This window comes from Bos javanicus, chromosome 4 (genome assembly GCF_032452875.1).
Source record: "Bos javanicus breed banteng chromosome 4, ARS-OSU_banteng_1.0, whole genome shotgun sequence".
NCBI classification, from domain to species: domain Eukaryota; kingdom Metazoa; phylum Chordata; class Mammalia; order Artiodactyla; family Bovidae; genus Bos; species Bos javanicus.
The window spans coordinates 97,226,255-97,239,915 of NC_083871.1; the positions used below are offsets into that span (position 1 = coordinate 97,226,255).

The 13,661-nt window shown below is 40.6% G+C and overlaps 1 protein-coding gene across 2 annotated transcripts in view; it reads right to left on the reverse strand.

The window, feature by feature from the left end:
* Positions 1–13,661, reverse strand: part of CHCHD3 (coiled-coil-helix-coiled-coil-helix domain containing 3) — a 293,291-nt gene that overhangs the window by 175,952 nt on the left and 103,678 nt on the right. For both annotated transcript variants that reach the window (XM_061414735.1, XM_061414734.1), the window contains exon 4: positions 12,269–12,386. In XM_061414735.1, coding sequence (XP_061270719.1) covers positions 12,269–12,386 — 118 coding nt within the window. The remainder of the gene's footprint in view (positions 1–12,268; positions 12,387–13,661) is intronic.

Consider the following 13,661-nt stretch of genomic DNA (forward strand, 5'->3'; position numbering starts at 1 on the left):
AACAGAAGCTTTTAACTTTAACTATTTCTCTTTGTTTTAAATGGGCTGTTTTTAATAACTATAGAAAATTAAAATAGATGTGACTCTTGGAATTGGTAACCTATTCATAAAACAAAATTACTTAGGATGTACAAAAAGTCAATTTATTAAGTATATAGAACTTTGCATTCTCTAAGAACTCCTGTATTTATATATTTATTCATCAAGGTAACAGACTTGAAAGAAAAGTACATTCACAACCTTGTCCTCGTTTTAAACACATGGAACAAAGGGCATAAAGAAAAAAAAGCAATTTGCCTAAAATTACATGGAACAGTACCTGGGGGGTGGTGCTGGTGGTGGGGTGTGGAAAGAAGGCTATTTCTGATAAAATTACTCTTCAAAAAACTCTCCAGAGAAGTAGGAAAACACTTTACTCTCTAATTATTTTTAATGATACAACTTGGATGCCTGCTACATTTCAAAGACACAGAATCTACACAGATCTTGGTGAAGGCATTTGTTTTAGTTTGGGTTCATAAAAGAAAATATCCAAAACAATTGTTCCTTCACCCACAACACAGAACACCAATCCATATGTCTGCATGAAATTCTTTACCTCTTTTCATCCATTCTACTTTCGTCTAAAACTCTAGCAACGACGGCAAGAATTCATCAACTCAGGTTAGCACGGTATCTGCCTAGATCCTATTACTCACAAATCACGTTAAAAATGTTTTAAGACACGATAACTACATACATGGAATATATGGCCCAAGAATGTATCCTTTTCCAGGAGGAGAATTTGCTATGAGGAACATTATTGAAATTGTGGTTAAAAATTAAAACACGACACCCGTGTTAAACTTGTTGATTCTGACGAGTGCACTTGCTTACATAAGAAACACACTAATTTTAAGGTATAGAAATGTAAGGGGGCAACTGACACAGTGTGTGTACCCCACGCTCCAGCGGTCTTGAAGACGTGCGTGTGTGCTTGCACATATGTGCGTGTGTGTAGACTGTACAAGAAAAACCCATGGAGGATCTTCATTCTGAATTTTCCTAAAGTTCAGTGAAAACACAGAACACACGAGTGAATCCGCTTCATGAGTGACGAAACACTGTTAACATATGTCACACTGACTCTTAAGAATTATCTGCTGCAGCAAGTCTATGCCTATTCTCAAGAATCATCCCGCCAGGCTAATGCATCATTACCTTTCTTTCACCTGTACTTTTCTTTCAAGTCTGTTACCTTGATGAATAAATATATAAATACAGGAGTTCTTAGAGAATGCAAAGTTCTGTATACTTATAAATTGACTTTTCATAAAGTAACAGAAAAATAATTGAATTGTCTTTTATCTCCCCTGCAAATAAAAAGTTAACAACAACAACAACAAAAACCAAGCTTCTGCCTTTATATATCGATGTTCTGAGGGCAAAGGAATAATTGCTACAAACCAAGTCCTTTTGTATCTCTATCAACCACTCCCTGACCAGAACAGAACACACCACAGCAAACATTTTTTAAAAATAAGCCCACTCAAAAAAAAAACTCTATAAAAGTACATAAAAACACTTCATTTAACCAGTATCCTTTGCAACGCAGATTCACAGGTGAGAATTTTTCTGGACTACTGAGAAACTATTTCAATTCACAATGGCCTAGATGGAAACTTTAGTTGCAATGTGTATTACTACATTCAATGCTCTTAAACAGACTGTCAACCCCCAACAGTGTTATGATTATGCATATGATACTTATTTCACAGGCAGGAGCACTCCAGGCGTATGGCCATGGCTGCCGGCCTCTCCGATGAGTAGGCCCACCACGCTGTGATGTTTTAGTCCTGTGTGCGCTCACCATACGTGTGGCTTCTGGATGCCTGTTTTCATTTATGTCTGTGGTAATTTCTTCTTTGTCCATGTGCCTGTCCCTCAAAGTCCTCTCACCCTTTCTACAGTGGGACCAAGGCCAATACGGTGGGGCCAATTCACTTCCGGCTAAGAACACATTCAGGCTGGCAAGAAGGCTGGAGTGGGTTGCCATCTCCTCCTCCAGGGGATCCTTCCAACCCAGGGATCCCACCCAGGTCTTCTGTATTGCAGGCAGACTCTTTACTATTTGAGCCACCAGGGAAGGTCCCCCTCACACCAAAAAAAAAAAAAAAGTAATAATAACTAAATTTGCTCAACTGTGCCCCAAATAAGATCACTGAGGCAGCGGAGGTCCAATCTGCAGCACTGGCTGTTATGTTGTGCACACTTTAGGTTTCCAATCCCTTAGAAACAGGAATGACTGGCTGTCCTACTTCTATCAAGCATTTATTAACACCAAATAAGACGCTGGACTTGAAAGGTCTTGGTTAAACAAAGAACACGAGAAACAAGTACCAAGTGTTTTCGCTGTGGTGCTGATTTATTAACAAAGGCCGTGAGCACTATGGCACAATCTAGAAATACTCCGTGACTCACTTTGGTTTCAGAATTATGGTTCCAGGCCATCAGCCAGCTGTGTTCCTGAGAATCAGACAGGTTAAGGAAAAGAAAAGGATCAACTCTTAATGCCTGAACAGAAATGTACACAAATAGGTTTATAATAATCTCCAATAAAACTGGCCCTGTGACACTGACTTGTGTTCTTTCTTATCAGGAGATTATTAAACACAAATCTGGAATTAAATTTACAGTGTTTTAAACAGGCAGAGAGTATTTAAACACACAGCTAAGTACAGAACCTCGTAGCCATGTGTCATGAAAGATGGAAGAACTGGCAGAAGTTTGCTAGAAAACTCCTCCAAACTTAATCTCAACCAATTTCTATGACAATGAAGACATCTGATAAGTTTACCACAAGTAATCATAAATTATTGGTGCTGATCATTCCATTTTATTTTTTTTGAAAACAGCTTGGTGGCTGAGGAAATCATATTCTGCCTGGGGCTATGTAGCTTACCTCGAATTATTTCAGAATCATCTAAAATGACTCATTTTTCTATTAAAATGATGAATGAGCTAAATGAGGTATGTAATAAATACTGCAGGTTTGCAAACAGATTCCTGCTCTCTAGAGAATGCAGGCCTTACTTCATTTGGTAATTCTGCCCCTTGGTATTTTCAGGAGAAGTCATCCTTAAAATATAGTTAGTAAAGAAAATGGTGGAGAGAGCCACAATGGAACAAAATGTTGAATGTCTTTATGGTGAAGGGAATAACCCCAGGCTCCATAAAACTAAACCCTTATACCCACCAAAGCAGGGCACAGTTCAAAACATCAAGAAACACAGAAAGAACATACCTCAGTCCCATTTAGGAATCATATCTGCCCAATAAAGGCAGGAATACATAAAAGAAGTAAACACACAGTGATTCCAGAATGTTCAGCGCTGTGAAGACCTTAATGTCAGTGAGCAAAACCGAAGCACACCTCACTCCTCCGTGGTGTGTCACCTAGTAAACACTACTGCTCTTCAGTTTACTACTGCATTCACCAAACCAGAGGTCCACGTCCCACAGGTGGAAAGCAGTTCTCCACGGCTGTACGAGAACTGACAGTCCTCAGGCCTGCCAGGGAGACAGGCCGAAAAGGATGCTTCTGAACAAAACCGAGCCCATCGGCCTTTCAGTCTCATTCAAAACAATGCGCAAAGCACTCCTCTTTGGGATTTGGAAGGATTGATGGAGTTCATTATGCTTCTGTTCAACTTTTAATCTGTCACAGGTTAAAGCAAATACTGAGGGCCATATTTCTCAGCCTCTTCAGTAGGAAAAGAGATTATGATGTCAGTTTAATAACATTCCAAGGCCCTAATGACAGTTCATCTCAGACCAGGCAGTGAAGCAAATAAGTTAACAATAAATGCCAGGGCACTATAAAGAGATGGAATTATAACCAACCATTTGCACCTTAGTTACCTATGGATTTTTACTCAGTGCTCTCCATACCTCACCTTGACACCCATAATGACCCAACTGATGGGATGTCAATAAGCTATTTATGGCAGGGTGACCACATATGACACCACTCAACAGGAGTTGCCCTGAGCCAACCACTGTGCAAGCAACTTGATGAATTTGCAAAGTGCATTTAGAATGACAATATGACAGCACCTTTTAAGCAGAGGTGCTCCTTATAGCTGTCTTTAAGTACAACTACTTGTTGACAAGAACATCAACTGCATTTTCCTCAGATCCTCTCTAATCCTTCAGTCAACAGGTCACACAAACTGTGATAGTTCCTTGGGGAAAAAATGCAACACCAGCAAACTGCAGTCACCTGTACAATGTGCTCACTGGACAGACTCACCAGCCTTGACAGTGAGATTTAATCTCCACTTTCAGAACAATGTTCAGCCATTCTCTCCTCCAGGCCCCCCAGTATCTGCTCAGCATGACAAGAGGCTTCTCTCGGACTAGATGGTAATGTTACGAGCCTGTGTATTCCTGCAAATCCTGATGAGGAAAGAGTCTGACCACATACATTTGAGAAATACATTCATCTGGTTAAGACACTCCAGCATTCTTACCTGAAAAATCCCATGGACAGAGGAGCCTGGCGGGCTACAGTCCATGGAGTTGCAAAGAGTCGGACATGACTGAGTGCACGCGCGCGCGCGCACACACACACACACACGCACGCAATGCTGAAATCTGCAACAGTAATCCTATTCTTTCTGGGCTCTTAACATAAAGATGAGGCTGGCATACTGAGACAAAACCTGTTTCTCTTTTTCTACTACTGTGGCAAAAAAAAGGTACCAAGATCTGGCCTGGCATTCCATGGAATATCTGACTAAAAATCTCTTCCTAATAATTTCTCCACAGGACTGTATGCATTTCAGCTGACAACAGCGTGCTGCTTTAACACACACAGGAGGCAAAGACCACACCAGAAAACAAAGCACACGAAGGAGAAGACAGGAGATGGAGGCTTTGTCCTGGCCTGCTGAATTCAAATATTTACACAGGAGGCAAAATGATGCTGCACGCCTCTGCTCCCACCTGTCCCGAGGGCTGCTGCCCTTTAAATTTCCTGGTCAGATAGGAACTGAGCGAGAGACAGGAAGAAATGGGCTTGCAGACAGATCCTAGGTCCCATTCTCACCAGTAACACCGAGGAAATTATCTTATGCCTAAATGGCTTAAATTTCTGACACAGAACAGAAATTTAGTATTTAAACAGTCCTCAAAAGTGAAAGCTCAAAGTCATTAACTTCATTTTTAGCATTCAAAGCAAACTAATACTCCATGCATGTCAGAACAATTGGGGATTCGTGTCTATAGCAAGAAAAACCAGCCCAGGGCATATATAATCAGAGGGAGTGTGTTAATAGAGATTATAACTGAAGTACTAAATTGCACCACAAAAAAGACCAAACATTTTTTTTTTAAAGGATTAAGTGTCCAACAAAAGAACCCAGGATAACTGCTGCTACACTGCAGCTTCATTCACCTGGTTAATTTTAATGACACTAAAAGCTCCAAGTGATCACTCTTAACTTTCTTCAACCCAAAACTTTTGAACATGAACCCTGTTGATCATTTCAAAATTACAACCCCAATGGTAACCTCTGCTCTTGGGAAGACCCTCACTTATATACTTGGGCAGCAGCAGTATTCTTTTCTACTTCCTTTAGTCATTTTCCTCCAGCCCCAAATTCAAACCTTTTTCTCTTTAACCACGAAATTTCAACTGTCACAGTTTGAAGCACAAATAAAACACAGAAGTGAAAGCACATATCACAAAATTAATCAATTCTTCTTGACTGCTTCACTAGTGCATTTCAGACAAAAGGGAAACTGGGGATAAAAAGTGACATTTTGGAGAAAGAGTAACTTAAATTTGCAAAAACTAAATTTATGCATTCACTTACCCTAATTTTTTGTGCTTTTTTCTAAACACTATGAGGTTTTACAAATTCAAAAATGTTACCAGCAGAAAAAAAAAAATCCAAGTTAAGAATGACCTTCCCCACCCAGCTTATACTTGACTGAAGAAGGCAGACTCAGGAAGAGAGATCAAATCTAATCTATCTTTGCACCCCCAGCAACTGATGTGACCTAGCACACACCAGGTGTTCCATAAACGTGTGATGGTGGGGACCACAGAAAAGAATGATCTCTTTCCATTCATTCCCTCCTCTAGTCCATCTTGCACCCTTCACTACACAACTATCAAAATGCCGTCTAACCACTGCACTTCAAACCTTTGCATGTATACAGTCCAGCGGTCTCTGGATTGCATACATGTGCCTCGTGATTTTAGCTCTGCCAACTTCTTCTGCCTCATCTCTCAACACTCCTCACCCTTTACTTCCCACTCATTAGCTCCTGTGGTGTTCCAGTGCCCCCAGGCTTCCATGCTTTACTGGCAAATACTGTAGGCTGGACCATCCCTACTCCTTAACCACACAGGCAATTCCTACTCAAACATTCCACTCTGGTGTCATGTCTCTAGGAAATCTTTTCTCATCTTCCCTACTTCCTCTCCTCCCATTTCCAAAACCTGCTGCTGCTGCTGCTGCTACTGCTGCTAAGTCGCTTCGGTCGTGTCCGACTCTGTGCGACCCCATAGACGGCAGCCCACCAGGCTCCTCTGTCCCTGGGATTCTCCAGGCAAGAATACTGGAGTGCGTTGCCATTTCCTTCTCCAATGCATGAAAGCGAAAAACGAAAGGGAAGTCGCTCAGTAGTGTCTGACTCTTAGCGACCCCATGGACTGCAGCCTACCAGGCTCCTCTGTCCAAGGGATTTTCCAGGCAAGAGTACTGGAGTGGGGTGCCATTGCCTTCTCCTTCCACAACCTGAGTAGACTCAATTCCTCACTTATGAAATCGGCAAGCATTTATTGACTCTCTACTCTTTGCCAGGCTCCAGTACGTATTAGGCTCTCAAATGTGTGTGAACGAATGAATGCAGATACAAAATGGTTACAAGAAAGTCAGTCTCTGCTTTCACTGAAGTGAGAATTCTCATAAGGATATAAGTAGCAAGGCTCTATCACAGATTTGGCACTTTTTAACATTATTTTTCATGTATCTGTCTCCCACACTGCAGTGTGAATTCCTTACGGATTTTGTCTTTTTCACTCATACAGCCACAGTATCCAGCACCACGTTTTTCATATAGTAAGCACTCAATGAAACATCTGCCCAAAAAATGCAGGAAACTCTTTCACATTTAGCTTTATAAGCTCCAAAATATTTAAGCAACTATTTCTTTAAGTAAATTGTGGCTTCTTTTCAAGTTTAGATTCAAAAACAAATAAGAAAAATACTACAGTTCTGTGGTTGTAAAAAGAAATGACTAATGTCAAACCAGCACAGTTTAATACAACAGAAAGGAGGAGTGAAACAAAATGTTAACTGGCATTTTTAAAAAACGTAAATGCAAAGTCCTTATTCTTTAATTTAAAAAAAATTAATGACACAGCAAATATTAGGTTTAGATGTACAGGCTCTCAGAGATACACAAATGTCAAGTCACATTAACTTTCAGGTTTCCCAGCTTACTCCTTTTAATCGCTCTTTCTTTACAGAGTTGCTCTCCTGCTCCTAAGCCACAGTCCTTTCATGTGAATTTTAGTTAACATTTTCAAGCAGATAAAATTATCAGGGAAGTTCTTTCCCAAAACCTCTGGGTAGAATCAGCTGATAAAAATGCTGGTCCCTGTCCATGAGAGGTAGAGGGTGAGGGACTGGTAAGCTCTTCTTGAATCGAGAGCAGGACCCGTGGCTTCTCCAGCTAACGCAATCCTTCCAAAAAGCAAAGTTTTCATCTGATCCTATTTTAAAACTTCAACAACAGGGCCATCATGACTTTGCCTTTCAGAGAGCTTCAATAAAGCTAGCTGCTACAACAACTGTGGGAAGAAACGGCCTGGACTCGCATCTAAGGAGACAGCAATCTAAATGTCAACCGCGTGTGGGCGGAGGATGGGAAGGGGGAAGAGGAGTTTTATTTGCAGCACCAACAAGGCGTCAGTTTGGGGTTTTTATCCTTCCCCCTAGTTCTACTGAAAGACAGCTTTCCAATTCCTTCCAATGTGTGAAATCCAACCTTTACTCTCTTGCTGGCTGCAATATTTGGATTCTAAATAAAAAGGAAGACACCAACGTTTGGCCATCACTCAACAGAGTCCCATATACTGGGGTTAAGAATGGCAGCCGTGGGGGTCCAGCACTCAGCAGAACAACGCTAATGGTCCTGGGTGACTCTCACACGAGTCACGGGTTCTGAGGACGCCACTGCCACAGCCTGGGGATCGAGGCACTGATGGACGACACAGACTTGAAGTCGTGTCCCCAGCACACGTCCTACAGGATGGGGAGATGCAGACTCTGTGTACATGGCGGGCGGGGGCGGAGGGGCAGAAGGAAGTTTACACCCCCTGAACATGAACTATACACGCAGCAATGCTAGTTCCTTAGGCATCTCCTTTACACCATTTTCATAAGGTGTAATTATGGTAAAATACACATAATCTAAAACTTACCATCTTAATAACTAGAAGTGTATAGTTTCAGAGTATAAAGTGCATTCAGACTGCTGCAAAACCAATCTCCAGAACTCTTTTCACCCTGCAAAACTAAGACTCCAGACCCATTAGAAAGGGCTCATCACTCTTCCTTCCACTCAGCCCCTTGAGACCACCCTGCTGCCTTCTGTCTCTGAATGTGACTAGATGCTTCACACGATCGGAATCACACAGTATTTACCTTTCTGTGACTGGTTTATTTCACTTAGCATAATGTCCACAAGGTTCATCTAAATTGCATGATACGTTAGAATTTCACTCCTTTTAAAGGCTGAATAACACTCCATCGTATGTATATGACAATTTTGTTTATGCATTAATCTACTGAGGAACACATAGATTTCTTCCACCTCTTGGCTATTATGAATAATGTTGCAATGGACATTGATATATCTCTTCAGTGTCCTGCTTTTAGTTCTTCACGATACTGGATGCTTGGGGCTAGTGCACTGGGATGACCCTGAGGGATGGTATGGGGAGGGAGGAGGGAGGAGGGTTCAGGATGGGGAACACATGCATACCTGTGGCGGATTCATTTTGATATTTAGCAAAACTAATACAATTATGTAAAGTTTAAAAATAAAATTAAAAAAAAAAAAGAACCAGAAGAGTGGGGCCTCCCAGGTGGCTCAAGCAGTAAAGAACAACAAAATTCATCTGCCAATGCAGGAGCCACGGGAAATGCAGGTTCGATCCCTGGGTGGGGAAGATCCCTTGGAGGAGGAAATGGCAAGCCACTCCAGTATTCTTGCCTGGAGAATCCCAAGGACAGTCCATGGGGTTGCAAAGAGTCAGACATGACTGAGGGACTGAGCATGCACACATGCCAGAAGAGTGGACTGCTGAATCATAGGATGATTCTAGTTTTACTTTTCTTGAGGAACCACCATACTATTTTCCAAAGTGACTGTACCATTTTACATTCTCAGAACATCCTTGCCAATACTTGTTACTGTCTTTAAAAAAAAAAAAAAAAACCTTTTATTTTGTATTGGGTAGGGCCAATTAACAATGTTGTCATAGTTTCAGCTGAACAGCGATGGTACTCAGCCATACATATTCATGTATCCACTCTCCTCTAAATCTCCACTCCATCCAGGCTGCCACAAAACATTGACAGTTCCCTGAGACACCTTACTGGTAAGCTTAACCACAGTCATCCTAACACATAAGATGATTCCTTAGTAACTTTAAACGTTTATCCCTGTATTATTTTAATAATCAGAAGAAAATTCAGTGAAATACACTCAACCATTAAAAGGAATCATGCAAATACATATTTATTGGTATAGAAAGGCCTTAAATAGTCTAAATATTTTTCAATATGAAAGTTACTATAAGAGTTACATAAAACTACATATACTACTATCTGTTTGGAGAAATACAAATATACATATTAACATAAATGTTTAATACAGACTTAGTGCAATGCGAAAAGGAATATAAAACAATAAACCAGAAAGTTAATAGTAATTATCTCTGGATAATGGTAATCTAATTGATTTTATTGTTTTGTATTTATTTCCTTATCTTTACCCAACAAATATGCATGTCTTCTGTAATCATGAGTAACAACAATAAAGGTGATAACATGGTAAATCACTTGGGAGTCACCAGGTACCCAAACTGCTGTAGGCAGCCATGTTGTTGTGGCCAAGAACTACACTTAAATATCTGAGAATCCTCAAGCCAGAACAGGAGCCTCTGGATCAACTATAATGCTATTGCATAAATTCTACTTTTAGTCCCAACGTCCTTTGAGGACTCTGTTTGGCCAATTTATGACAGATGCTGAAATTAAGGAGCTGTCAGTAATTTGCCACCCCTGACTCCAGAATCAATAAAGAAGAGATCTACAAAAAAGAATATGTAATGCCAACTTCTTATGTTTAACCTAGAAACAAAAATATATAGATAGGAAATAGAGAGGATTTATAAGGTACAAGGAAAATATGTGCTGAAGATACACTGCTCCAACCCAACTACATTACATAATATTCTAGTTACTGTGACTTAAGAAATTTTTCTTTATTTTCACATTTCTTGTGAAAACTCTCTTTTTATGCCTTCTCATGTGCAAGTGTGTTTAATGAGTTTTTTTTTTTAATCTTAATCTTGCTTATCTCCCTGAAATAAAAGAACAAGGTAACATGTTCAAATTTAGACCAAAAGAAGTAGAGAAAAGAATGCTTCAAAGAGAAGAGGCAAAAGCTGGGACACAAATAAAAATGAGAACCAAGGGGTCCTCTGCCCACTAGAAACCTCGAAGCTTGCTCCGCAACCCCCACCCGCCACCCTCCACCACAAGCACTATTAAACTCTCTCCTCTCCATCCCTGGCCTTCCAATTGGGAGGCTGTAACATTCATGGGAATGACCCTTAACGCATGGGCCTGACATGTTTTCAACTTCCCCAAAAAACCCTCAAACTCAGGAGCACAACAGATGTCATAATTCAATTCCTCAATATCTAACACTTTTAATTCTGAAATTAATCCCATTCACAACGAATGACTCCGTCCACATCTCTAGGCCTCAGTTCCACTCAATGTGTGTGTCCTCACAGGGGCGCTGGCCAGACCCTAGACCTTCCTTTCTTAGTCCATCACCTCTGTTCTGGTTTACTGTCCACCCATGTAGCCTGGATCCTGAATTAGTCACTGAAGAAATGGATTCAGTACACATTGGCTTCCTATTTTCTCTACTGGCAACTGGTCGTAGGTTAGCCTCTCAAAGAAAGGACCAAGAGAAAGAACAGGAGAGAACAGAAACTGACTCTTTTCTGATTAATTGGTAACAATCCCCAGCTGCCTGCTGGACTAGGGACATCCCCTGAGTCTTACATCCCAAGCTCTCCGCTATATGGTTACATTTCTCTCTCCAATGAGTTCCCAACCATATTCCATTGAGAAGACAGGGAAATGACATGAGGGTTTCCAGGAAGGCTAAAGTGAGCACTGAGTAGTCAGGACCCCAGGCTTCACCCAGAACAGCTCCACTTTTATTTACCAACAGGAAGATGTCCAACCAATCATGTTGCATGCACAAGACACTACTGTTCAGCCATTAAAAACCACATTGTCATGATATAAAGAGTATGTTCATGATGTAAACACTGTGTACAGCACTATCCAAAGTCTTCAATAGGTAACAGACCTAGGAATAGAAACTGTCTAGAGGGAAACACCTTGGGGTGAACCATGGTTATGTGAGAGTGGCAGGTTTACGGGTGCCTCTTAAATTTTCTGCTACTAATAGTCATTTTTAAACATATTTATGTAATATTTAAATTTCTAAAAAAATATTTTCTTTGAAAAAATTATTTCCTTTCTTATAAAAAATGGTTCCCCTTTTCTGAAGTCCAGAAAGTGACGGATCAAACGTTACTCACCTCCGCGGGAGTCTTCCCGGCTAGAATCTGGTGGCTGCCAGCAAGGACAGGACTAAGCTAGGCTCTCACCCCAGAGGGTTCAAATACAACTCGGGTGGGAACAAGCAAACAATATCCCTCAGGTAAGATGCCTGCGTCTCTGTGTTGATCTTTTCTTCAATAACTCTCATTACACCTGCCTTAGAGTCCTTGATGGCTAACCTCAGCGAAGTCTCAACCACTTATAAAAGGCAAAGATTAAGAAAATCTAAGCAAAGAGAGCATGAATATCATCCACACTGGGAGTGGGCAAGCTTCTCCCAAACATCAGCGGTTTCCTTGTAGACAAGACCTTCCCACTAAATCTTTCATGCTCACCAGGTGCTTTGCCTTTGCACGCTCCTCCTCATTTGATATCCTCTCACGAAGGATAGCTCTGGTCAACTGCTCGTTGGCAAAAGCCTTCTCTGCATCGAGTTCTTTGCTTTGCTTCAGTCTGAAAAGACAACAAAGTTCTAACTTAGAAAAAAAATATATTTTAATAGTTGACATCATGTGTTTAATGGAATACTTAAATAAAAATATAGAAACAACCACAAAGTTAGTAGCTGAAGTCATCTTGGCCTAAAATTTATCAATAGCAGGTATATTTTCTAATAAATCCTCATGCACCCTTTATCCAAGCATTTAAAAGAAGAGAATTCAAATATACCAAGAGGCTAATCAATCTAACTGCTAAATTAGTTTTCACTAAGTTCTTCTTATGTCAAATTGAAATCTGCCCAACTAAATATTCTATCCCTGGTGACTCCATCTGCCCTCTGGAGATAGAAGTAATACATCTAATTAACAAGCCATCTATAAGACAAATATTTGAAGGTAACCATCATCCTCCCATCCAAACTGAGTCCGCTATTTATTGACTCTATGCGAGGCACTGTGCGAAGCACAGCACTGACAAGGACCAGCCCCCGATCTCATGGACCTGACATCACCGCAGGAAATACAAACACTATTAAAAGATCTTTCCTCCCCGTGACTCTCTCATTTCCCAACAATCTTTATCTGCAAAAATGGCCAGACCTTTCAGGAGCAGGGCTCCTCACTTGTGGGATGACTCCCAATTTGCCCCTTAGCTCCAAACTAAATATTAACACTGCAGATGCGGTCCAGCAGAGTAAGACAGCGGAACCTCACCTCCCAAGATTCCCAACACCAATTCTACTAATGAAGCATCTGACTGCATCAGGCCTATCAACCTCATCACACAAGTAGATCATACTCAGCTGCGATCCACTTCAACCTCTCCTGTGCATGACAAAGATGTGCCTGGGCCCATAAAGGTTCTCAGTAATCACTGAGCGAGAGTACATTTTAGGCTAATCTCATGGACAAAGATTTTGATTGCCTTTTCTTCTTTGAGAGAAAAATCCCTCTATACCATCGTATCCCTGAAGTTATAAGTGATGCTATAAAAAGAAAAAGCAAAATTGGTATGTTGGTATAAGTGAAATTCTGAGTGCAATCTACTTCGTAAGTGGGAATGATGAGAACCAAATTGAACTCAATACTAGTCTATCAAATTTCAGTTTTAAAAAGGATTCTTGAAAAGAAAAGAAAACTTTTGGTTACTAGTTTTAAATTGCTGTATCACCTTGATACTCTGAAATTCTCACAAATCGATTCTAACAGATAAAATCAGTTTGTAAAATACATTCCAAAGTGATAATGCTTTTCCGCCTAAAAATTAAACCTGTGTAAACTTATGTCT